The following is a 27,203-nucleotide window of genomic DNA, read 5'->3' as shown; positions in this document are numbered from 1 at the left end:
GTAGTATAGCAGAGGGCTGAAATTCATAGGTGCTGCATATTTATTGAGTTCCAAAAGCCACAGCTCAGCAGATAAAACTAGAAAACTACAAAAGCCTTTTTCCCAACCATACCACCCCCAATCCTGTTCGTTTACTATTTCCTTCATGATCAAGGACACGAGAAGAGTCAGAGTCTTGGAGTTTATCAGTCATAAAGGACATCTGGTTCTTGAAGGCATTTGTCCAAGAATCCTGTGCACTTGCATTCTAGTAACCCCAGGCCAGTCTCCTGTTACGGTCAACACATTTCCAAGATCTGTCTCCAAAAAACCTCTGCTCTGAAGTTAACTGCCGTTTATATTTGTGCAGGGACTTTTCCTTCATCTCCCTATCTGTCCCTATCTCTCTCTCTCTTTTTGTCGCTCTGTTTCTGTCACATAAAAAGGAAAAAACCCAAAAGACTTGGCCATTGTTTTTTAAACTACCTTATTTATTTTAGTGAGGAGAGAGGGAGAGAAGGGAGGGCAGACCGGAAAGGATCAACTCCCATATGTGCCTTGAATAGGCAAGTCCAGAGTTTCGAACTGGTAACCTCAGCATTCCAAGTTGATGCTCTATTTACTGCACCACCACAGGTCAGGCAACTTGGCTGTGTTTTAAAAAACTCTTTGAGCCTTAGTTTTATATTCTGTAAAATTGGGATAATTATACTTCCCATAGAGCAGCGGTTCTCAACCTGTGGGTCGCGACCCCAGCGGGGATCCAACGACCAAAGCACAGGGATCGCCTAAAGCCATCGGAAAATACATATTTATTAAACAATATATTTTTAAATAAAATAAATATAATACTGTTTGCAGAATTAATCATGTTGCAGAAGACCTTCCTTGACTTTAAATATAATGAATCATGTGAAGCTGTAGAAAATTAAAATAGTAAAGTGCTTCTTAAATTTTTTGAGAATTTTTTTTTAATTTATTTAAAAATTTATTGGTAATTTATTGATTTGAGAGAGAGAAAGAGGAAGGCAGGGAGGGTGAGGAGGAGGGGGGCCAGAGAGATTGATCCACTCCTTCATGCTTTCCTTGGTTGCTCTCTGACCTGGGATCGAATCTACAACCTTTGCATGTTAGGATGGCACTCCAACTAACTGAGATACTCAGCCAGGGCTTATATTAATATTTAATATTAAAACTATGTGAGTTTACTAGTGAATGAAAATATTTTTTAAATTCTTCTATTTATTAGATTGTCTACTTCTTAGTGCATTTTTTACTTTATTTTACACTGGAGATGTACTCTCAATTAAGAGTAATGATGCCATAGAATCTTATTATAAGCAAGTGATTGCTTTTCATAAGAGAATATCAAACATAATTCCTGTCCGTGAATACTATATCTCAGGGGTCGGGAAACTTTTTGGCTGACAGAGCCATGAACACCATATATATATATATATATATATATATATATATATATATATATTTTTTTTTTTTTTTTTTTTTTTTTTTTTTTGTATCTTTCTGAAGCTGGAAATGGGGAGAGACAGTCAGACAGACTCCCGCATGCACCCGACCGGGATCCAGCCGGCACGCCCACCAGGGCTGACGCTCTGCCCACCAGGGGGCGATGCTCTGTCCCTCCGGGGCATCGCTCTGCCGCGACCAGAGCCACTCTAGCGCCTGGGGCAGAGGCCAAGGAGCCATCCCCAGCGCCCGGGCCATCTTTGCTCCAATGGAGCCTTGGCTGCGGGAGGGGAAGAGAGAGACAGAGAGGAAGGAGGGGGGGGGCGTAGAGAAGCAAATGGGCGCTTCTCCTATGTGCCCTGGCCGGGAATCAAACCCGGGTCCCCCACATGCCAGGCCGACGCTCTACCGCTGAGCCAACCGGCCAGGGCAACACCATATATTTTAAAATGTAATTCCGTGAGAGCCATACAATGACCTGTGTATGTTACACATTATCCAATAAAAATTTGGTGTTGTCCCAGAGGACAGCTGTGATTGCCTCCAGCCACCCGCAACCATGAACATGAGTGGTAGGAAATGAATGGATTGCAATACATGAGAATGTTTTATATTTTTAACATTATTATTATTATTATTTTTATTTTTTTTATTAAATTTAATGCAGTGACATTGATAAATCAGGGTACATATGTTGAGAGAAAATATCTCTAGATTATTTTGACATTTGATTGTGCTGTATACCCCTCCCCCAAACTTAAATTGTCTTCTGTCACCTTCTATCTGGTTTTCTTTGTGCCCCTCCCCTCCGCTAACCCCTCTCTCCTTCTCCCCCTCCCGCCTCCCCCAACCTCCTGCCCCTGTTGCCATCACATTCTTGTTCATGTCTCTGAGTCTCAGTTTTATGTCCCTTCTATGTATGGATTCATCTTAGTTTTTTGTTTTTTTTTCTGATTTACTTATTTCACTCCGTATAATGTTGTCAAGGTCCATCCATGTTATTGTAAATGATCCAATGTCATCATTTCTTATGGCTGAGTAGTATTCCATAGTATATATGTACCAAAGCTTTTTAATCCACTCGTCCTCTGACGGACACTTGGGCTGTTTCCAGATCTTCGCTATTGTGAACAATGCTGCCACAGACATGCGGGTGCATTTCTCCTTTTCGAGTCGTTCTATGGTGTCCTTGGGGTATATTCCTAAAAGTGGGATAGCTGGGTCAAAAGGCAGTTCGATTTTCAGATTTTTGAGGAATCTCCATACTGTTTTCCACAGTGGCTGCACCAGTCTGCATTCCCACCAGCAGTGCAGGAGGGTTCCCTTTTTTCCACATCCTCGCCAGCACTTATTCTGTGTTGTTTTGTTGATAAGCGCCATTCTGACTGGTGTGAGGTGATATCTCATTGTGGTTTTAATTTGCATTTCTCTAATGATTAATGATGTTGAGCATTTTTTCATATGCCTATTGGCCATCTGTATGTCCTCTTTGGAGAAGTGTCTATTCATCTCTTTTGTCCATTTTTGGATTGGGTTGTTTGTCTTCCTGGTGTTGAGTTTTACAAGTTCTTTATAAATTTTGGTTATTAACCCCTTATCAGACGTATTGTCAAATATGTTCTCCCATTGTGTAGTTTGTCTTTTTATTCTGTTCTTGTTGTCTTTAGCTGTGCAAAAGCTTTTTAGTTTGATATAGTCCCATTTGTTTATCCTGTTTTTTATTTCACTTGCCCATACAGATAAATCAGCAAATATATTGCTCCGAGAGATGTCCGAGAGCTTACTGCCTATGTTTTCTTGTTTTCTTCTAAGATGCTTATGGTTTCACGGCCTACATTTAAGTCTTTTATCCATTTTGAGTTTATTTTTGTGAGTGGTGTAAGCTGGTGGTCTAGTTTCATTTTTTTGCAGGTAGCTGTCCAATTTTCCCAACACCATTTGTTAAAGAGGCTGTCTTTACTCCATTGTATATCCTTACCTCCTTTGTCAAATATCAGTTGTCCATAGAACTGTGGGTTTATTTCTGGGTTCTCTGTTCTGTTCCATTGATCTATATGCCTGTTCTTATGCCAGTACCAGGCCATTTTGAGTACAACGGCCTTGTAGTATAACTTGATATCAGGAAGTGTGATACCTCCCACTTTATTCTTCTTTTTTAAGATTGCTGAGGCTATTCGTGTCCTCTTTTGGTTCCATATAAATTTTTGGAATATGTGTTCTATATCTTTGAAGTATGTCATTGGTATTTTAATTGGTATTGCATTGAATTTATAGATTGCTTTGGGTAATATAGACATTTTAATGATGTTTATTCTTCCTAACCATGAGCACGGTATATGCTTCCACTTGTTTGTATCTTCCTTGATTTCTTTTATCAATGCTTTGTAATTTTCCGAGTACAAGTCTTTAGTCTCCTTGGTTAAGTTTACTCCTAGGTACTTTATTTTTTTGGTTGTAATTGTGAAGGGAATTGTTTCCTTACTTCTCTTTCTGACTGTTCATTGTTGGTGTATAAAAATGTTTCTGCTTTCTGAGTATTGATTTTATATCCTGCCACTTTGCTGAATTCATTTATCAGGTCCAGTAGTTTTTTGACTGAGACTTTAGGGTTTTCTATATACAATATCATATCATCTGCAAATAATGATAGTTTTACTTCTTCTTTTCCAACTTGAATGCCTTTTATTTCTTCTTCTTGTCTGATTGCTGTGGCTAGGACTTCCAGGACTATGTTAAATAAGAGTGGTGAAAGGGGGCACCCCTGCCTTGTTCCTGATCTTAAGGGGATTGCTTTTAATTTTTTCCCATTGAGTATGATGTTAGTTGTGGGTTTGTCATAGATGGCTTTTATCATGTTGAGGTATGTTCCCTGTATTCCCACTTTGCTGAGAGTTTTGATCATGAATGGGTGCTACATTTTATCAAATGCTTTTTCTGCATCTATTGAAATTATCATATGGTTTTTCTCCTTCTTTTTGTTTATGTGATGAATCACATTGATTGATTTACGAATATTGTACCAGCCTTGCCTCCCCAAAATAAATCCCACTTGATCATGGTGTATGATTTTTTCCATATATTGTTGGATCCGATTTGCTAATATTTTGTTGAGGATTTTAGCATCTATATTCATCAGAGATATTGGCCTATAATTTTCTTTCTTTGTGTTGCCTTTGCCTCGTTTTGGAATCAGAATTATGCTCGCCTCATAAAAGGAGCTTGGAAGTCTTCCTTCCTCTTGAATTTTTTGAAATAGTTTGAGAAGGATAGGAGTTAGTTCTTCTTTGAATATTTGGTAGAATTCCATTGTGAAGCCATCGGGCCCCGGACTTTTCTTTGTTGGGAGTTTTTTGATAACTGTTTCGATCTCATTTGGTGTAATCAGTCTGTTTAGGTTTTCTGACTCTTCCAGATTGATTTTTGGAAGATTGTATGTTTCAAGGAATTTGTCCATTTCATCTAGGTTGTCTAGTTTTTTGGCATACAGTTCTTCATAGTATTTTCTTACAATATTTTGTATTTCTGTTGTGTCAGTTGTTATTTCTCCTCTCTCATTTCTAATTTTATTTATTTGAGTCCTCTCTCTCTTTTTCTTGGTGAGTCTACTTAAAGGTTCATCAATCTCGTTTACCTTTTCAAAGAACCAGCTCCTAGTTTCATTGATCCTCTGTATTGTTTCTTTAGCCTCTATGTCATTTAGTTCTGCTCTGATCTTTATTATTTCCTTCCTTCTACTACATTTGGGCTTTACTTGCTGTTCTTTTTCTAATTCTTTTAGATGCAGGGTTAAGTTGTTTATTTGAGCTTTTTCTAGCTTCTGAAAGTGTGCCTGTAGTGCTATGAACTTCCCTCTCAGCACTGCTTTCGCTGTGTCCCATAAATTTTGAGTTGTTGTATGCTCATTGTCATTCGTTTCTAGGAATTTTTTTATTTCTTCTTTGATCTCATTCTTAATCCATTCATTATTTAACACCCTGCTATTTAGTTTCCATGTGTTTGAGAATTTTTGAGCTTTTCTGCTGTGATTCATTTCTAGTTTCATGCCGTTGTGATCAGAGAAAGTGCTTGATATGATTTCAGTCTTCTTAAATTTGTTGAGAGCACTTTTGTGCCCTAACATGTGGTCTATCCTAGAGAATGTACCATGAGCACTTGAAAAGAATGTATATTCTGCTGCTTTAGGGTGAAAGGATCTGAAGATATCTGTTAAATCGAGTTGATCTAGTGTTTCCAATAAGTCTGCTGTTTCTTTGTTAATTTTCTTTCTTGAGGATCTATCTAGTGATGTTAGTGGGGTATTGAAATCCCCTACTATTGAAATCCCCTACTATTATAGTATTGCTGTTGATCTCGCCCATCAAAGTCTGCTTTATATATTTGGGTGCTCCTATATTAGGTGCATAGATATTTATAATAGTTATATCTTCCTCTTGGATTACTCCCTTTATCATTATGTAGTGGCCTTCTTTATCTCTTACTATATCCTTTGTTTTAAAGTCCAATTTGTCTGATATAAGTATTGCTACCCCAGCTTTTTTTTCATTTCCGTTTGCATGAAATGTTTTTTTCCATCCTTTTACCTTCAATCTATGTGTGTCTTTTGTTCTAAGGTGTGTCTCTTGTAGACAACATATGTATGGGTCCTGTTTTCTTATCCACGCAGCTACCCTATGTCTTTTGATTGGATCATTTAATCCATTTACATTTAAGGTTATTATTGATATGTAGTTGTTTACTGCCATTTTCTTCTTTAAACATATATTCCTTTTTTTGCTATATTCTTTTCCAACTTTGATCTGTTTACAACAGGCCCCTTAACATTTCTTGCAGCGTTGGTTTGGTTGTAATGAATTCCTTGAGTTGTTTTTTGTCTGGGAAGCTTTTTATTTCTCCTTCGATTTTAAACGATAGCCTTGCTGGATAAAGTAGTCTTGGTTGTAGGTTCTTGTTCTGCATTACTTTGAATATTTCTTGCCATTCCCTTCTGGCCTCAAGTGTTTCTGTTGAGAAGTCAGATGTCATCCTTATGGGGGCTCCTTTGTAGGTGATAACTTTTTTTTCTCTTGCAGCTTTTAATATTTTCTCTTTATCGCTTAGCTTTGGTATTTTAATTATGATGTGTCTTGGTGTAGGTTTCTTTGGGTTTCTCTTTAATGGAGTTCTCTGTGCTTCTTGGACTTGTGAGAGTTTCTCTTGCATTAATTTAGGGAAGTTTTCAGTTATAATATGATTGAACAAAGTCTCTATCCCTTGTTCTTTTTCTTCTTCTTCAGGAACCCCTATGATGTGGATGTTATTTCTCTTCATGTTGTCACAGAGCTCTCTAAGTGTTTCCTCTGACTTTTTGAGTCTCTTTTCTCTTTTCTTCTCTGCTTTCATGCCTTCATTCCAGTTGTCCTCCAACTCGCTGATTTGATCCTCAGCTGTATCCATCCTGTTTTTAATTCCTTCCATTGTGGTCTTCATTTCTGATATTGTATTTGTCATCTCTGACTGATTCTTTTTTAATATTTCAATATCCTTTTTTATACTTGCTATTTCTTTATTTAGGTTTTCAAACTGCCCCTCCATTGTTGTTCTAAGATCCCTAAGCATCCTTACAATCATTATTTTGAACTCCGCATCTGGAAGTTTGATTATTTCCATATCACTCAGCTCATCTCTCAAAGGTGTCTCTTGTGGTTTCATTTGGGTTGCACTCCTTTGTCTTCTCATAATGGTGTTTTATTTGTAGTGTTGATTGAGTCTAGGCTTGGTGTTGTCTGCCTCCAGTTTTCAGTTGTGTTATTTCTAGGTCTTCTTGGGTTGGTATCAGCTATTATTTGTAATCCACTTTCGAATTTGGGCAGCTTTGAAGTCTTGATTTGTTTGTTTTCTTAACAGGTGATAGTCTTGTTAACTGATCTCAGCAGGGGGCTTCCTTGAAACTGTAACCAGGAATGCTGTCTGTGGGTGTAACCTGAGACGCTGAAGGTCTCTTCCACCAACTAATCTCACTGGGGGCAGGGTTTTTTCTCAGCTTCAGTAGGGGGAGGTGTATCTCAGATCTCCATGGAGACCTGAGTTACTGCCCCTCCTCCCCACTTCTTGTTTTCAGCTGTGTCTTGTTGCGCTGATTGGAGCTGGATAGCTGTCCGGAGATCTCTGATCCGGAAGCACTTCAGCTCTGTTTTGTGAAAGGTTCAGTCCCTCCCCCAGCTATGGCCGCCTCCAGCACGAATGAGTCCGCTTTTTTATTTCGTTTCTTGCATACCTTAGCCCCTCACAGTCTGTCCCTCTCCTTGTCCTTTCCAGTTGGGAGATAAGCTGGTCTTTTCAACCCACCTTGCTCCCTGGTCGTCAGGTAAGTGGCTGTGAGCAGTAGTTTCTGCTCTTTTTCCTCTGTGAAATCCTCTCTGGGCTCTCAGCCTCACCCCCCCCCCCTTCCGTTCCTGTAAGCAGAGGAGATTCAGGCACTCCTTACCAGGATTATTGTGGCTTCCGCTTTGCTCCTTGGTTTTTGAGAGCTGTTCTTGCAGTTCAGTGTTGGTTTTTCATGCTGATTTTTCCTAAATTGATTTGTATTCCAGTTTGGTGTTGAGAGCTGGGCGTCTGTGCGTCCGCCTACTCTGCTGCCATCTTCAAAAGCTTTATTATTTTTTTATTAAAGATTTGTCTGCAAACCAGATGCAGCCATCAAAAGAGCCACATCTGGCTCATGAGCCCTAGGTTCCTGACCCCTGCTATATCTGATGAGTGGCTTTGTCAGTCCTCTCAGATACATGTGTATGAAAAAGTAGAAAGACCCATTAAAAATTATGTGATAGCTATATTTTTATACTTGTTTCCCCTAATAACCTTCCTCCCACTATGGTGTAAATTTTTTTAGGATTTTTAAGTTTGTATTTTATTCTTTTGCATGTCTGTCTTTTATTGAAATCTAGAAAGAAGGAAGATACTGAAAAACTAATAAATGAGAATATACTCACATTGAAGCTATAGCCTTCATCTTGATCTAGTCTGAGGCTGGAATACTATTGTAATATTAAAGAACTTGAAACTTTTATTTCTAAGTTTAATACATTTTTATTTAACTAAACTAACTGGTTGATTATAGGCTAACCTTTTTCAATAATTAGTTTTGGTAATAGAGGTAAAGGCAGGATCTCAATCACTAATATGTTAATTCTCAGTTTTTATTTTTCAGATATAAACATTTCTCACAATAAACTGAGCCACTTCATTTTCTAATATTATCACTAAGAGCAAAGTATAATTTTATATCTAATTGTTGAAGCTTAAATGTTTAATGCTTATTCAATAAACAACCTGATTAATTTTTAAATATTAAAAATCTTTAGAAACATACATGTATGGCCAGTAGTCACAGCCATCACAGCCTTTCATATGCAGGTTCTCATTGGATTCTGGCAGATAGTAAGGAAACAGTGGAGCCAAAGAATAGTGGGCCATTCCTTTATTAAAGTCTCACACCGGCCAACAAGCAACACACAGGGCTCCCAAAGCCACTGACGCAACCAGGAGAATCTTTTCCAGTTTCTCCTAGAATCAAAGGCCTCACCAGTGTCAGCAGAGCTTTCAAAAGCCCCTCACTCCTGGTTCCCCATCTTCACACCTTCTCCTCTCTGCCAGCATGGCTTCTTAGCACCCTGAGTTCTCTCTGCTCTCACTTTGCAAACATGATTTCTCTCTTCCTCTTCTCCTTCCTCTCTCCTGCTCTTTTTGCAAAACCACCTGGGCCCACCAAGATTCCTCTTCCAGCAAACATTAGCAAAACAATGGCCTCTCCCAAGCAGGAATACAATCCACAATTTGGAATCAACTGTCCTGCTGTGAGGGCAAGCACACACGTGGCTGCCCAGCGCCATTTTTAACAAAAGTGAGCAAACTCAAAAAACACATTTTACAAACTCATTTGCCCAACAGTACACCTATAGCTTAAATTTATTACTCACTTTAAAATTGTTCAAGTATTCAATTTACAAATCATGATCATTAAAGATGTTTTTTTAGCATATATTTTAATATTTCTGTCATGAACTTTTTTGTTACTTTAGGGTCAACCCTTTATCTACTTATCTTTATAGGCATAAAGTTATCATTGTTATGTTTGGAGTTCAACTTCAAATTTTATAAGCATATTTGAAGCTTAAATGACTTGCCAAGCTTTTAGTAATACAAAGTCTATGTAAGCTGATATCCACATGGGGGAGTAATTTATTCCTAAATTTTATTGAAAGGCTTTGGTAATTGTAGATGAAAATTCCTCTGTTTAAAAAGCAGTACATTAAAAAATACAAATAACATAAGGCAGAAGAATGTATATCAGTTACACATTTGAACAACAGTGCTCTTTTAAGTTTAATTTTGTATCTGTCAATGATGTGTTTTAAAATCTAGGGAGAAAAACCTTGGTTTCGCTTTTGAAAATGGCTGAATTACCAGGAGCTGAATATTTACATTTAAATAGTACTTTCATCTTTGATTTAAGTTTTGCTTTCACTTTTTCACTTTTAAATTCTTGGTGAATAGTAGAAATCATAGAACCATGAAATCTGGAGTTAAAAGTGATCCCTCCCCCTTAAATCTTTAGTTCTAGCTATTAGAACTGAAGAGTAAGTTACTTGGATTTTAAATGTTAACACTTTTGCAGTACTAATCATCAGGTTCATTTGGCTGGGAGGGAAAAAATGGGGATGGGATGGAACAGAATGTCAGGGAATGCAAGTTGAATTGCAGAGGAAAAGGACTACTTGGTCAGAGAAGAGTGAGGAAGAGGCAGGAAGTGTGCTGGGCTTACAGGAAAGCAGAGTTGACTGAGCATGTGTTTCGGAACCACAATAGAGAATTGTTGGTCTTAGCTTAGATTGCAAAGTAGGGAGTGGGAAAAGATGAGGGAGGGAGATAAAAAGGGGCTAAATTCTGAAAGACTTTAAGCCACAACAATTATAAATTTGAAAATTATTCTGTGAGGATGATCAAATTTCTGTTTTTTAAGGAAAACAAAAGCTTAGCTTGGAGTGTGAGGAATGGATTGAAATGGGGCAATACGAGAGTCAAGTTGTTGTGACACTTCTGTGGAGTATGCATGGGGGATTTTATGGCGGGTGGTGAGGATAGAGAAAATGAGATAGCTTTCAAGGGTATAGAATTTATAGAACTTAGTAATTATTTGTTAAGGTGAAAATGAACGACTCAAAGATGACTGCTACTTATGTGGGTTGGTCCCAGAATTACTGTTGTTGTTTCCATCCTCTTCTTCATCAGTCTCATTACCTTCAGTTCTGTATTCTAGTGATGATAACAGCTACTACTGCCTGCTGAATACTTTATATGTATTTCATATATTTGAGATGTGTTCTTGGTGCATTTTTTATTTACTATAACAGCCTTTTGAGATAGTTATTTCTATTTACTGAATGTGGAAACAGCTTTAATGTTAAAAGCATCTGACATTTTTAGGTGCTTATAATATGTTAGGCACTGTTCAAAGTACTTTATGTGTATTAATGTAAACAATCCTGAAAAGTGTAAATATCCTTTTCTACAGGTCAGGAAACGGAAGCATAAAGGGTTTAACTAGCTTTCCTCCAAATCTCACGGTTGTAAGAGTTGGAGCTATGATTTGAACCCAGGCAAACTATAAATTCCAAGCCTGAGCTTGTAACTGACACCATATATTTCTTTAGAATTTAAATAACCTTTAAGGGCTCAAAATTAGTAAGTGGTGGATCCTCAGTTTAAATCAAGATTGTGTAACTGCTAGGCCTCTCATTTACTAGGTCAGTGAATATGAACAAGGTTGCAAATACAAATATAGTATGTCTTCCTCCATTTCATTTTTAAATGGTTAATACCTTATATTTTATTGCTCATTTCACTTGATTTATTTCACACACAAACACCTTTGATATGTGTACAAGCACAAAATACAGCTTGATGTATGTAGATTATTGACTTAAAGTGGATTCTTAATTTTTATATTCAGAAAAGTATATTGTGAGAATTCTTTTTATTACTCTGAAAACTTTTAAAATATTTCAGGTCTGAGGTTCTCCATATTGAAAATTATCATTAATATCTTGTCAACAATAAGAACATACTTTTCATTGCATTTTACTTAGCATATTTGAAAATTTTATCAAATCTGTGAAATGGTAGCCAAAGAATCACTATCTTCAATGGCTAAAAATTTTTTTCCAAGGAAACTGAGGTAATAGGATTTTTTACTAGATTATCAATTTTCATGAGCTTAAGAATAAGAATATATTGGTAAAGAAAAAAGTTATTGAGAAATATTATATTGCAAGAATGTGCCTGTCCTTTTCCTGTATTTACTTACTCTTATAAAAGAAGCCTGGTATTCTTTTGAGTTTTAGGTAGAGCAATTTTCAGTTAAAGCTCTTACATACTGGAGTAATAATAATCAAGTGGAAGAGCGAGGCAGGAAGCTTTTATTACCAAGGAATTTCTATTCAAACAGTGAATTGAATTATGCCAATAATAATGCCATCGAAACTGTTAATAAATAAATAAAATAAAATGAAAAACAACTATTCCAGGCAGTTTTACAAATATGGCCAAGTTTATTAGTTTACTTGGGGGGGGGGAGGAACATCTTGTTTTCATTATTAAAAGCTGATTGTTATTTATATAAATATGCTTTATTTAAGCATTTTCTGGATATAGTGAAAAGATTTTCAAGAAGAAAAATAGCTTCAAAAAATGTGTCAAGTTTCACCATCACCAGTGCTCCTCATAAGAAGACATAATTTAGGTTCAAAGCCTGAAAAGAAGTTGGAATTGAAAGAAACATTTTTAAGAGTGATATTATTCATCCCACACATTCAGAAGATGAGATTGTTGAAACAATATGTTTCTGTAACTAGACTGTAATTTAAATGGAACATAATGTCAGAAGTTGCATCTCCTTAATCTCAGTGTTATTTTTCCTTTGCTGTTATTTTTTTCTTACCTATGTTGTATCAGTTACCAGACTCAGATGTTGAGCTAGAAAACAGTTGCTAGGGCTTTTGTTGTTATCTCCATACTGAGGCTAAGTTGAAAACTTTCTATATGTTTACATTACTATTTCAGTACTAACTCAGATTCCAGTATGTAGTTAATTCTTCCATTTAAGTCTATGGCATTTGGTATTATTTTATGCCCTCAAATTAACAACAAAACTCAGATGGAAGCAGATATGCCATCCTTTGGAGATAAAAGATACCTCTTCATCCCCAGTTATATAATTTCTTTTAATGCCTTAGAAAATAGTGAGATTTTAGGTTTGATTTATATTTAATATTTGATTATGCAACTTTTTTTTTTTTTCTGGTGACAGAGACAAAAAGAGGGACAGACAGACAGGAAGGGAGAGAGATGAGAAGCATCAATCCTTTGTTGTGGCTCTTTAGTCTCCTTAGTTGTTCAACGATTGCTTTCTAATATGTGCCTTGACCTGAGGGTTCTGCAGCAGAGCCAGTGACCCTTGCTCAAGCCAACAACCTTGGGCTCAAGCCAATGACCATGGACTCATGTCTATGATCCCATGCTTAAGCTAGTGACCCCGTGCTCAAGCTGGTGAGCCTGCGCTCAAGCCAACGACCTCAGGGTTTCGAACCTGGGTCCTCTGCATCCCAGTCTGATGTTCTGTCCACTGCGCCACTGCCTAGTCAGGCTGGTTATGCAACTCTTTATGCCACTGTTTTGTAGACTATCATCTGTGTGTCCACTGTTTTCTAAAGACATATAAAATATTTATTATAGTTATATAGAGTATACAGTGTGACGGCAAGTCACTTGGCTGCCTTCATAGGTAGTGGGAATGTGGCCAGTGTATTTTTATAACACAGTATGAGCAGTCAAAATGTTAGTGCCTAATAATAGTGAACGTTCATAGTAATAATTGTATCATCAAAAAATGTTAATGTGTGTTCTCTGAGAATGTCCTGTTTAAGGAGGCAGAGTAACATATTTTAGAAGCAGTCAGATTTAGACTTTTCTATGTTTTCCATAGATTTTAACTGTTAAACACAGTTATTTTTCAACTACACAGAAAATTATTTATTTTACTACATTCACGAGAATTTCTGATGGCTAGGATTTTATTATTTTACTGAGAAATAATTTTGACCAAGATCCATTCACATTTAAATTAACTTAATATGGAGGGTGGTATCTGAAGGAGCTGATTTCCACAAATTGATATCCAACAACTGAACATTTATTTTTGAGTTATAGAAATAAATGTGGAAAACAATACTAGATGGAATAGAAGGGATCATGTTAGCACTAAGATTAGTATATTTGTGAAAGTTAATTTCTAAAAATCAAGTGTATGAGGAAATTATAGCAATTAATTGATAAAAAAAAGAATGTGTACTATTCTGGTAAATATGGACTACAATGGCAAAATAAAATAGCTTAAGTGTGTTTGAGCAATTCACAGATCCTTTACTTTCATGCTTCATGATTTATTATATATGGTCTTGAGCAATGACTTTTGAATGGTACTATAAGACTGTAAAAGCAAAATCTCTTGGGAAAAAGCTATTCTTGTAAAAGGAAGGTAGAATCTTATATAGCACCTTAAACATATAATTAATAGTAAAATAGAAAATTTGTAGTGGTCAGTAAGCAGTTTTAGTTAAATGCTGAAATTATTTCAGGTTATCATATAGAAGTGTTTTATTATACATTATTTCTTGATTGGACCCTGAAATTTTAGTTTTATGTTTCTGTTTGATTGTTTGGCTCACATTTCTGTCTACCTCTAGTAACGATCTGATGCAAGTTGCAGTAACTGATTAATTCCTATATAGTGAGAAAAGCCCTCGGGTGGTATTAAGTAGGATTTGGGAGTAGGAATAGATTAAATGGCAGGGATGGCAACCTTCCCTGTTTCAGATTATACCAGGAGCCACCTTGGGTTTGCGGAGAGCTGTGAGGAATTCACTGTGACACTTCTGTAGTTCTGAGCTATGTGCAGAATTCATAGCCAGTAGTCATACATGTAACTTTCTGGCTCAGTGCCTGTGGTTTTGGGCAGGCTGGGGAGCAGAGCATCATTTCAGTGCCCCCTCAAAAATAAAGGGAAGGTCCTGAAACAGGCTTTCTCCCCTTTGTGTTTAGATCATTCATTCCTGGGTGGTGAGAATTATATGCAACATACTGCTTTTAACTCACAGTTTCACTTAAGACATAATTTAAAATATATAAAAGATAATTGATAGAGTATATACACACAGAGACACACACACAAGGTGTGGCAAAAGTAGGTTTACAGTTCATATGGAAAATAACACAATAATTAATAAATTATAATACGAGAATAAAATAAGTTCTGTGTTTCATGTACTCACAACTGTAAACCTGCTTTTGCCCCACCCTGTATATATCTAATGACTAATTCATTCTGGTCTGGCTAAACTGTACTTTTATTACCAGTTAAATTTTAAGTGATATTATTTTCTATGACGATGGTGATGTATTTTAAAATAAAATGTGTGAAAATAGCTTACTTTAACTCAGAATCGAGTCAGTTATACTTAAACGCACCATTTTATCGAGTTAAGTATGTATTAAATAAATTTGTTGACTTATACATTTATCACCTATTTTTTAACACAGAGTGGCTGTCAGTGTTTTTAGGAGAGGAGGATAATATATGCTGGTAAAGTAGACAGTGCCCCTGCCTGCGGAGAGATTACTTCTCAATGAGACATTTGAGGCAGACACACCGAGAAGTGGAGAGACACTGAGGCCTGAACAAGTTGTGCTTGGAGAACGGAGTAGTGAGCAAGGGGGACAGTGGAAGGAAATGAGATGTAAGAAAGCAAGGCCAAGAGGCTAGGAAAGGAATTGGATTTTATTCTAAGTGTCATGGGTAGTCAGTGTAGGGTTTTGAGCAGGAATATTGTGTGATATGAATTATATATATTAAAAATATCACTCAGGTGTGGACGAGATGTAGCACAGAGAAAAAATAGCCACAGGGACACCAGATATTTCAGTGATCAAGGTGAGAGATGATGATGACTTGGACCAGGGTACTACAAGTGGAGGTGGATATTTTTTGGAAGTAGATCTGATAGCACTTGCTGACAGGTGTGAGAGAAATTGTGGATGGTTAGGAGTTTGGTCTAAACATTTTGGTGAATAGTAGAGGGCTGGTTTGCTGAGATGTACAAATACTGATGCCAAATTAATTCTAAACCTTTACCCCTTAAATGAGAAGTGATTTTATCAACATTAACTTAAATATGTGGAATTAAATAAAAGTCATCACAAAACCTTTTTTTTTTATAGGCGGAGTATGTCCAGCTTGTTACTGAACTTCGAATGACAAGAGCCATTCAGCCTCAGATCAATGCTTTTTTACAGGGCTTTCATATGTTCATTCCACCTTCCCTCATACAGCTTTTTGATGAATTTGAGTTGGTAAGGAAGAACATCAACTCCTGTGCTGTTTCACAATATAAAACTCCAGTTGATGTAATTCAGAAATAATTGATGAATGCAATACTGTATAAGACATATGGCTTAATGTTCATGTTTAGAGATTTGTCACATCATTTGTGATTGTGCTTCTCTTAAGCTTACTAACCAGATTAGCAATTCCTTATTGTGAATGTAGTGCAGTGTTGATAAACAAAAATGGAATATTGTATTATTTCCAATGTACTGTACTTGGAAGAGGCTGAAAGTCAGCTTTCCCAAAAGCAAAATTTTCATAATTTCTGAACTTTTTTATTTGGCCATTTGTGGTAAAAAGGATACTGGCATAGACATCTTGTATTTCTAAAAACAAGAATCGATTAAGAGGGTTTTTCTTGTTCTGTTCATGTTTCTTCTCCAACGTCTTATTTCTTTTGTGTGTGTGTGTGTGACAGAAACAGAGACAGACAGAGAGAGGGAAAGATAAGGACAGACAGACGGGAAGGGATAGAGATGAGAAGCATCAATTCTTCATTGCGGCTCCTTAGTTGTTCATTGATTGCTTTTTCACATGTGCCTTGATAGGGGGACTACAGCAGACCAAGTGTCCCCTTCCTCAAGCCAGCGACTCTGGGCTCAAGCCAACAACCTTGGGCTTCAAGCCAGTGACCATGGGGTCATGTCTGTGATCCCACGCTCAAGCTGGTAAGCCCACACTCAAGCCGGATGAGCCCGCACTGAAGCTGGCAACCCCTGGGTTTTGAACATGGGTCCTCTGCTTCCCAGTCCAATGCTGTATCCACTGTGCCACTACTGGTCTGGGCAGCATCTTATTTCATCACATATATCATTTTATAATTTTCCATTTCAGACTTCTGTGGAGTCTATTATTTTTGCTAGCCTTCATTCTAATGAATGTTTTGTTATACTTTGTTAATTGGCCTGCCTTTTACTGTGGTCTAATGGGATTTTCAATTTTATGTGATTTATGTCTGCATTTTCTCTTTTTTCCTTTTTCTTTTTTGTTTTTGGTAATAGATTACATATTTTCAAACTCTCTGAGTTTCTAATTCCTTAATAAAACATAGTATTTAGAGTATAGTTTTTAAAAAGTATAATTTGGAATAGTAAATTTTAGATCAATGGAAAGTATCCTTTGGTTTTTATTCTGTTTCATAAAATTAGTTTTACCCTCTGCCATTCATTTAAATTAATATGAATAAGCACAATGGTGTATACCTTTAATTTTACATGAATACCAGTATTTTTATTTTATTTTTTTACTCATAGTATATCCTAGTACAGTAGTGGACAGAATTTATTAATTTTGGAAATCCTTTGTGACTTAGTTTCATTAAATATTAGTTTTTAGTGTTTTGGTTCTCTTTTTAGGCTTAGGATTAATGATTTTTTTAACATAGAATTGTCTAGTTTTTGCATAACCATAAAAATTATTTTTAGCATTTAAAAATGGAATACTTATGAACTGTTAAACAGAGATATACATTATTTCTTGCACCTATGGTATAAAAAACAAATAGCAAGAACAAAGTAATTGATAAAATTTTGCTCTGCCCATCTGGGTGTTACTCTGTTGCTCAGCAATTGAGCTCTTAATGCCTGAGGCTGAGGTCTGGGAGCTGTCCTTAACACCCAGGGCAACTTGCTCCAATCGAGCCATGGCTGTAGGAGGAGGAGAGAGAGAGAGAGAGAGAGAGAGAGAGAGAGAGAGAGAGAGAGAGAGAGAGAGGGAGGGAGAGAGAGATGAGAGGGGGCGGGATGAAGAAGCAGATGGGTGCTTCTCCTGTGTGCCATGACCAGGGATTGAACCTGGGACATTCATACGCCAGGCTGACGCTCTACTACTGAGCCACCTGGCCAGGGCAGAAACCATTTCTTATTCTAAAGTTCTAAAGGTATTTTCCTGTGTTTTCTTCTAAAAGCTTTATTTCTTTGTTTCACATTTACTTCTGCTATAGACAAGTTTTAAATTGTGGTTCTTAGAAGTTAGTTTGTCTTAGACTCTGGCTTTAAAACTAAGTTGAGCTGATTCAGATTGTAGATTATTTGGAAAGAGCAGTGTTAAATAGGTTAATAAAGATCTTTCATCATTTTCATAAAAGGTTACAAGATGATATTCATAAAACAGTTCAAATTTCTTAAGAAAATAAGGTCTCACTGGACCAGATGGTGGCATGGTGGATAGAGTGTCAGGCTGGGACACAGAGGACCTAGGTTTGAAATGCTGAGGTCACCGGCTTGAGCATGGGCTCATCTGGTTTGAGCACTGGCTCATTAGCTTGAGTACAGGGTCACTGGCTTGAGTGTGGGATCATAGACATGACCCCATGGTCGCTGGCTTGAAGTCTAAGGTCACTGACTTGAGCCCAATGTTGCTGGCTTGAGCAAGGGGTCACTCACTCTGCTGTAGCACCCCCTGTCAAGGCACATATAAGAAAGCAACCAATGAACAACTAAGGTGCTGCAATGAAGAACTGATGCTTCTCATCTCCCTTCCCATCTATCTGTCCCTATCCATTCCTCTCCCCGTCTCTGTCACAAAAAGAAAAAAAGAAAAGAAGGTCTCAGTAATTTTTATTCATAATTATTAACAATGAGAGCACACTTAATATTATTAGAGGCTTACTTAAGCTTAAAAGGGAAGAAGATTAAATTCAGATTGTAAGAAATATTTAAGATTCATTCTCACTGCCTTTTGACAGTCTGTATTGGATTCTGCCACAAAACAGAATTTTCCCAGATGGTTCAAATAAAGATTCTTTTAACAAAGGGCTGCAGGCAGTGTTAAGAATAAACAAGATTCTGTGAGGCATCCAGAAGACTAGCAGCAGTGGAAACCTCTAGAATTGTAGAGATAAGGGAAGGATTTATTGTAAGGAGCTCTGTGATGAGGACACATGGCTACTAAAAAGATGTGTGAAAGCAAGGAGGGAATAGAAAATACTTTCACCTCCAGGTGTTCACCTGTTCTTAGTGATGGAACTCAACCTGAAGCCAACAGACCAGAGTGCTAGTTTGCCAGGATCAGCCTTCTAGGGCACACACAGAACAGGGCAAAGAAAGGTGGAGAATGTATTCATGAGTGCTAAGTGAACACTAACCAGACACCTTCATCTAACAGTATTGTATCATGGCAAGGAGAACTAAAACATGAGCTGTTCTCAAACTTTTTGGTCTTAGGACTCCATTATTACAAAAGTCTTTTTTGTTTATGTTAATAATAGTTGATATTTATTTGAAATTAAAACAGAAGTATAGACTATTCTATTCATATAAAAATAAATTATTACTGATACTTTAAAATTTTTCCATTGTTTTGAGAGAGAAAAAGAGAAAGGAAGGGATAGGGGAGGGGAAGAGAGAGCGAGAGAAGCAACAACTCATTGTTCCACTTAGTTCCATTTTTAAAGTTTCTTTAATGTCTAGCTTAATATCAATAGAAGACAACTGGATACTCATCTCTGCTTCTGAAAATGATCTGTAGTGATATGTTGTTTGATTGAGCTATAAGGAGAAAATATAGCCTTAGATAAGTTGGAAAAGAGAGAACCTTGCAGACTCCTTGACTAGATCTCAGAAAATCCAAGTTTTAAGACACCACCTTATGTTAACATTCATTAGCCTTCAAAGTACGTATACATTATACTAGTTTGGTGTATATTATAAGTGGTTGCATGGTAAATGTGGTTTTGAATGACATTATGTCTGTATCTCTGTAATAACAAATCCTGCTATTCTGGCTTTTCGGTGTTTTAGTTAAGTGTAGGCTAGTTATTGCCTTACCTGACTGAAAATACATCCAACTGTGAGAAATGGACTGATTCAGACCTGTGGACAAGCTTCTTTTCACATTTTCTTTTCTCTTAGAAAGCATAATGGTAAATACTTTTGCCATTCTTAATTTCATTTTTTAGTTATTTTATTCTGTTTTGTTTATTTATTTTCCTGGGAAAAAGAAGGCTACCAAAAGTCATTAGGGAAAGTACTTTTTTTTTTCTCACCTTGGGGAAAATTGACATTAAAGGATCTAAATTATTTCACAATGTACTTCACAGCCTTGAATCTGTTTTGTTTTTTTATATTTTAAAATATAACTTTTTATTATATTACCTCCTTTTCCCTATGACTAGGGTTTCTGCTGTCCTTTTGTTTTGCTTAACTCTTTTTCTTTGTTGTCACTTTCATATTGAGAGTATGTCTCTTTATAGAATTTTTAAAATTCATAAAAAAAAGTTTATAAAATTATTGCATATATAAACTGTTGCCTAAATGTTTATATATAAACATAAAGTATTATCTCTTATGTTTTAATTAGATTGTATTAATGTAGAGACATCTCCATATATCACAGTATTTGAGATGATCAATATCAAGGGTCTCGCCCATACAGCACTTATCATTAATGACATGCAGAAACTGTTACAAAAATAAATCAGTTTTACATGAAATCAGTTTCTTATTATTAAGGCAGATTTACTCTTTAAATGTAATGTGTTTTTTTTCCCTAAAGATTAATGAAATATTTTTTTCTTTTCCAAAGGAACTACTGCTTTCTGGCATGCCAGAAATTGATGTGAGTGATTGGATTAAAAATACAGAATATACAAGTGGCTATGAAAGAGACGATCCAGTTATTCAGGTAAAATTTCTCGAGAACTTAGAATGAAATTAAACTTTGCCATTTAATTTTGCAAGATTTTCAGCACTGTTGGATGAACAACTATATTAATAAAGTAAAGTTTTTCCCTAAATTCCTCTTGTGGAAATTGCATATGAAAGCTTTGTATGAACTCATTTTTTTTTTTAAGTGAGAGGCTGGAGGCAGGGAGGCGGAGACAGTCTCCCACATGCGCCCCAACTAGGATCCATATAGGACACCCCCTATAGGGTGATTCTCTGCCCATCTGGGGCCATTGCTCAGAAACCGAGCTATTTCTGGCAAGGCCATGGAGCCATCCTCAGTGCCAGGGGCCAAATTGCTCAAACCATTTAAGCCATAGCTGTGGAAGGGGAGAGGGTATAGAGGGGGAAGAAGAGGGGGTGGGATGGAGAAGCAGATGGTCGCTTCTCCTGTGTGCTGACCAGGAATTGAACCTGATACTTCTACATGCCAGGCTAACTTTCTGCTAAGCCAACTGGCCAGGGCTATGAACTAATTTTTGATAACTGAGTTTCTTAGAATAAAATACGCTTTATGAATGCTGCATATTTCACCAGTATTACATCTACAGTTGCCAAAATATGAGCTAATTTTTTTTGTTGTTAGTGGTTCTGGGAAGTTGTGGAAGATATTACTCTAGAGGAGAGAGTTCTTCTCCTGCAGTTTGTCACTGGCAGGTAAGAAGTGTTTTTATGATAATGTAAAAAGAATTTAATGTATTTCATTTCTAATGGCTTACAGGTAAAAAAGCAAAATGAGTTATTACTCTGAATTGTCAGTTTCCTACCTCCATTTCCACTTTTTTGATATTAAACAAAAGTTTATTTAGGCATTTAAAATAAAACATATATAGTAGTGCTCAATAAATGTTTACTTAATGCATAAAAAAATAAACAGTGTTCTAACCAGGACTATCAGCATATATATTGCATTTCATAATTTGGAAATCTTTCTGCTGATTGGTCAATGGTAGTAGCCAAATTTTTAATATTTGTATGTTGCTAGACAACACACACACACACACACACACACACACAACACAACACATACAATACCCATACATAGCAATTTTTCTCCAGTTCTTACCAAACTTTATATTATCAAGATTCATGTCCTAAAAAATAATGTGATATTATACTTTCTTGAAGAGTCTACTTTGCACCTAAATATCATAGATTAGAAAACTAGATGATTTAAACTTCTTTTAATTTATATATCTGAAAGATGTTTAAAAAACAGTTCAATTTTCATTCTTTATAACTTAGAATTTCATGTGTTCTTTTGTTTGTGGAAGATAGTTTTGTTGTTTCATTATAAATGTACATAATTCTCCTAGAGAAGTTGGAACACAGAAAATTAGAATGAGAAAAACTACCCTCTGCCAGCAATAACTACTATAAACAAACTTGATATATTTACTTCTATTTTTTCTGCTTTTTTAAAAACATAATTGTGAGTGTGTATCTGTATAAGATATATATATGTGTGTGTGTACTTTATGGACACACTGTGAGTGTGTGTGTGTATACAGTGTGTCCATAAAGTAATGGTGCACTTTTGACCGGTCACAGGAAAGCAACAAAAGACAATAGAAATATGAAATCTGCACCAAATAAAAGGAAAACTCTCCCAGTTTCATACCTATTCAGTGCAGTTCAATGTGGGCTCACGCACAGATCTCTTAAGGCTCCTTAGGTCGTCAGCCCGCATAGCGTCGACAGACTCGTCACTGACTGATGGCCTACCAGAATGGGATTTCTCCACCAAACTGCCGGTTTCCTTCAACTGCTTATCCCACTGAGTAATGTCATTCCTGTGTGGTAGCGTTTCGTTATAAACGCACCGATATTCATGTTGCACTTTGGTCATGGATTCGAATTTAGCAAGCCACAGAACACACTGAACTTTCCTTTGTATCATTCACATCTCAATTGGCATGGCCGTGGGTGCTCCACTGTATACACGGTGTTACATCATCATCAGTGCATGCGCACATGCTGCCACATCATCCAACAGAAACTGGGTTTTTCTTTTTTTTTTTTTTTTTAAAACAGGGTGCATCTTATACAGTGGTTGCAGATTTTTTTTTTTTACTTACATTTCCCCTGTTTTTAAATTTTATTTTTTATTTTTTACAGAGACAGAGAGTGAGTCAGAGAGAGGGATAGACAGGGACAGACAGATATGAACGGAGAGAGATGAGAAACATCAATCATTAGTTTTTCATTGCGCATTGCAACACCTTAGTTGTTCATTGATTGCTTTCTCATATGTACCTTGACTGCGGGCCTTCAGCAGACTGAGTAACCCCTTGCTGGAGCCAGCGACCTTGGGTTCAAGCTGGTGAGCTTTTTGCTCAAACCAGATGAGCCCACGCTCAAGCTGGTGACCACGGGGTCTCGAACCTGGGTCCTCTGCATCCCAGTCCGACGCTCTGTCCACTGCGCCACCGCCTGGTCAGGCAGGTTTTTCTTTTATTTGGTGCAGATTTCACATTTCTATCATCTTTTGTTGCTTTCCTGTGACCAGTCAAAAGTGCACCATGGCTTTACGGACACACTGTATTTTGATTGGAGAATTTAATCCATTTACATGTAAGGTTATTATTTATATGTACTTATTTATTGCCATTTTATTCTTTTATCCTGTAATCCTCTTTCTCTCATTTTATTTTTACCTTTGTTCTTTTTATAGCAGGCCCCTTAACATTTGTTGTAGTACTGATTTGGTTGTAATGAATTCCTTGAATCTTTTTTTGTCTGGGAAGCTTTTTATTTCTCCTTCAGCTTTAAATGATAACCTTGCTGGATAAAGTTGTCTTGGTTGTAGGTTCTTGTTTTGCATCACTTTTAATATTTCTTTGCAATTCCTTCTGGCCTCAGGTGTTTCTGTTGAGAAGTCAGATGTCATCCTATGGGGGCTCCTTCGTAGGTAATTAACTTCTTTTCTTTTACAGCTTTAGGTATTCTTTCTTTGTCTGTTAACTTTGTCACTTTAATTATGATGTGTCTTATTGTAGTCCTCATTGGGTTCCTCTTTAATGGGACTCTCTGTTCTTCTTGAACTTATATGACTTTTTACTTCATCAATTTAGGGAAATTTCCAGCTATGATTTCTTCAGTTTCTCTATCCCTTGTTTCTTTATTTTCTTCTTCTTCAGGAACCCCTATGATGCGAATGTTGTTTCTCTTCATGTTGTTACAGAGGTCTTCTAGAGTTTCCTCAGTGTTTTTGAGCCTCTTTTCATTTTGCTGCTCTGCTTCTGTGCTTTTGTTTATCTTGTTCTCTAAATTGCTGATTCGATCCTCAGCTTCATCCAGCCTCCAGTTGATTCCTTCTAGTGCAGTCTTCATTTCTGATATTGTATTTGTCATTTCTGATTGGCTATTTTTTATGACTTTTGTTCTTGTTGATGCTTGCTATCTCTTTGTTTAAGTTCACATTGTGATCATCCATTGTTGCTCTAACATCCTTGAGTATCCTAAAAATTATTATTTTAAATTTTCGTCTTTTAGTTTGGTTACTTCTATTTTGGTTGGATCTTTTTTTGGGGATTTCTCTTGTCTATTGATTTGATTATTATTTCCTTGTATGCCCATTTTGTCCATGTCTTAGGTAGCACCGTCTGACTTTGAAATTTATTGTGGTGTCTTTATGAGGAAATTGACCTTGGGGTACTGACCCCCAGGCCACCTGATTTTCTTAGTCTAGGAATGCTTCTTGAGGGTGGGTAGTATTTTCCCTTCTGTTGAATGCAGTTGGTCCTTTTGTGGGTGTGGTTATCCCTTTAGGCTGGCAGGCTCTAAGCATCAACCTTGATAATGTGCATTACACATTGTGCAATGTCTATCTTGTCAGACATATTTATTCTCCAGTGTCTGGTGCCTACTGGACTCCTTTGTTCGTGCTGGTTGTGTTTTTTAGCTGAGTCTAGGGTTGGTGCTATCTGCCACCTAGTGCTGGTTGTGTTGATTCTAACTTTTCTTGGGTTGGTGTCAGCCATTGTTTGTAACCTGCTATGGTCTACTTGTCTTGAAATATTGCTCTGTTCACTGTTTGTGTCTACATTTTCTGTGCCTGGCTTGTGTTGGAGGAGGGGCCAACCCATGTGTAAGGATCGGTGTCTTCCTGATTAGAGATGACAGCAGCTCCATAAAAGCCCTAAGTTTTGTAAGATTTGCCTTCCCTTTTCAGCTGCTCCACCACCTCTTGCAGCTGCTTGGTCTTTCTGCAGAGTCTTCTATAGAAAGATTGTAGTGTGGGCTCAGGACTGGCCTCACTCCACCAACCCCTCTACAGGTTGAAAGCTTTATGGCTTAGGGCAGCTAAGGTTGGGAATACAATGATAGTGGGACTGCTACCTTAGGGGTCTCTTGTTCAGGAGTTCAGTACAGAGAAAGTATCCCCTACTCCATGACCTAATCCCTCAGACAAGCCTGGATACTCCAATTCTATTTCTCCCCAGTGAGGTTAGAAGCAGGTTCAGATTGAGTGGAGCTGAGAGTTCCCTATACAGAAGGTCTTCCAGCTGGTGAGACCCTGGTCTTAGGCAGTAAGACTGAGAGTACCTACTCCTAGAGCTGATTGTGCTCTCCCAGAAAGTGGATAAACCCCTCAACCTGACCCAATAGGTGCACAGGGCCCCACACTTTAAATGTCAGTGCTGCAAGCCTTTCTTCCTTCCCCCTTGTAGATCCTAGTCCAGCAGGGCAGTATATCCAGCACCCAAGCCATTTGACTGTGAAGCTTTACCCTGTCCAATGCCCATGAGCCGTGTGCCGATACTGATCACAGAGAGCAGAACTTGCCTCAGCTGGGCCCAGTTTCAGTTGAGCCCTCTGTTAGAACACTGCCAGCAAGGGTTGTCAGGTCCAAATCAATGCTTTCTACAGCTGGCCACTGGATTACTGGCCCTAGGCCTCCTTGGAAAGAACCTGGTGCAGCCCAGTGGGGGACACTGGCTATGACTGGCCCTCAGCCACCTTCTTGGAGCTACAAGGAATTGAGAGCTTGTGGCTGACTTTGCTGGACCAAGGTGCACATGCAAATTCCAAGCCTCACACCTAAGCTGGCTTTTACCCACTCTGGGCATGGGGGACATTCTGCTTAAAAGGCCAAGGTTCCCTGAGTCCCACCTCCTGCACCCTCCATCTGCTGCCTGCTTGTTGCACTTGGCCACTGAAGAAACCTCTCATAGAGTCTAGAGCCTGGGGCAGTTCAGGGATTAGGACAGGTGGTGGGTGTTGCTCTGTCTGTCGGCCCCAGGTATCAGTCTGTCCAGACTTTTTTCACAGACCTCAGGAGGGTTAGACCACTAGGAATCCAGTGGGTGTGGCCTCCAAGACCCAGAGGTGTGATCTGCCCGCATCCCAGACAGTTTCTACAGAGTCTCCCATGAGGCTGAAGCACCAGTCATAGTCTCGGAATGGTGTGGGGAAAGCTCCAGCCTCAGTGCCAGCAACCTGAGTCACTGACACACCTCCTGCTTCCTGGCTTCCCAGAAGGGCCCAGTCTCCATAGAGTGAGGCAGTTGCTTTTCCTGCAGCTGATGCTACAGGGAGGACATGCTCCACCCAGGAAAGATGACAACTGTGGTATTGGAGAATTATTCTTCAATATTCTCCATCAGCACAGGGGTTCTGGTGGCCATCTCCCTTGGTGTTTTTCCCTGAGCCTCTAAATTTACACTCGCCTTACTCAACTCTAGTCCTCTCAGCTCTCCCTTTGCCAGAGCTTCAGGTGACAAGCTGTGAACAAAAAGTTTTGTGCTGGCCCTGTAAGACAGAGCCTGCATCTCTGAGAGCTCCATCTCTTTCTCGCAGACAGAAATCCAAGTCTTTTCACCATAAAATGGTATGTGGATGCCTTTTCTAGGTTCTGGGGCTCTTGGCTGGGGCGCCGGGCCTGGTGCTGAGCATCCACACTTCTCAGAGCGACCCTTCAGGGGTCGTCAAACTTTTTATAAAAACTGCCCACTTTTGCAGTGCTGGTAGACCTGGTCCCTACCGCCCACTAGTGGGCATTCCAGCTTTCATGATGGGCCAATCGCGGCGCTGTTTGGTTGCACGGTAGAGACCAGGTTGACCGGCACTGCAAAAGTGGACGGTTTTTATAAAAAGTTTGACGACCCCTGCTAGACCCTCTGCCACCACTCACTTCTGGGAGTGGGGCAGCCCTTTCCACTTCTCTGACTTCCCTACCAGTCTCAATGTGGCTTCTTCTGTGATCCTGGGTTACTGACTACTCTTCATTTAGTCCAAAGTTGGTTTTTCAAGATGATAGTTCTTAAATTATGTTGTAATCCAATTTGGTCCTAGGATGTGGCAGTTGGAACAAATGCCTGTTCCATTGCCATCTTGGAATCTAGAGATAATTTTGAGTATATGGGAGAATATGTGTAGGTTGAATACAAATACTGCATCAATTCAAATAAGGGACTTGAGCATTAGTGGAGTTTGGCACCATCTGGGGGTCGTGGAATCAATCCCCTGCAGAGACCATTGGGCAATTGTCTATCTTTTTTATTAATGGTAATTTTACATTGTATTGTTGTAGTGAAACCAGCAAGAGTATACAGGTTTTCTGCACACCAAAGTTCAAATTTTAAAGGAATCTTTATTCAAAGCCTGTGGCCGCA

At 38.0% G+C, this 27,203-nt stretch overlaps 1 protein-coding gene across 2 annotated transcripts in view; it reads left to right on the top strand.

Annotated features, from left to right (window-relative positions):
• HACE1 (HECT domain and ankyrin repeat containing E3 ubiquitin protein ligase 1) overlaps nucleotides 1-27,203 on the top strand; it is a 173,052-nt gene that overhangs the window by 124,250 nt on the left and 21,599 nt on the right. For both annotated transcript variants that reach the window (XM_066248051.1, XM_066248050.1), the window contains 3 exons: nucleotides 15,757-15,888; nucleotides 20,447-20,545; nucleotides 21,173-21,243. In XM_066248051.1, the coding sequence (XP_066104148.1) occupies nucleotides 15,757-15,888; nucleotides 20,447-20,545; nucleotides 21,173-21,243 (302 nt within the window). The remainder of the gene's footprint in view (nucleotides 1-15,756; nucleotides 15,889-20,446; nucleotides 20,546-21,172; nucleotides 21,244-27,203) is intronic.

Source organism: Saccopteryx bilineata, chromosome 12 (assembly GCF_036850765.1).
Source record: "Saccopteryx bilineata isolate mSacBil1 chromosome 12, mSacBil1_pri_phased_curated, whole genome shotgun sequence".
In the NCBI taxonomy this organism is placed as follows: Eukaryota; Metazoa; Chordata; class Mammalia; order Chiroptera; family Emballonuridae; genus Saccopteryx; species Saccopteryx bilineata.
This window is presented reverse-complemented; position numbering and strand designations above follow the sequence as displayed.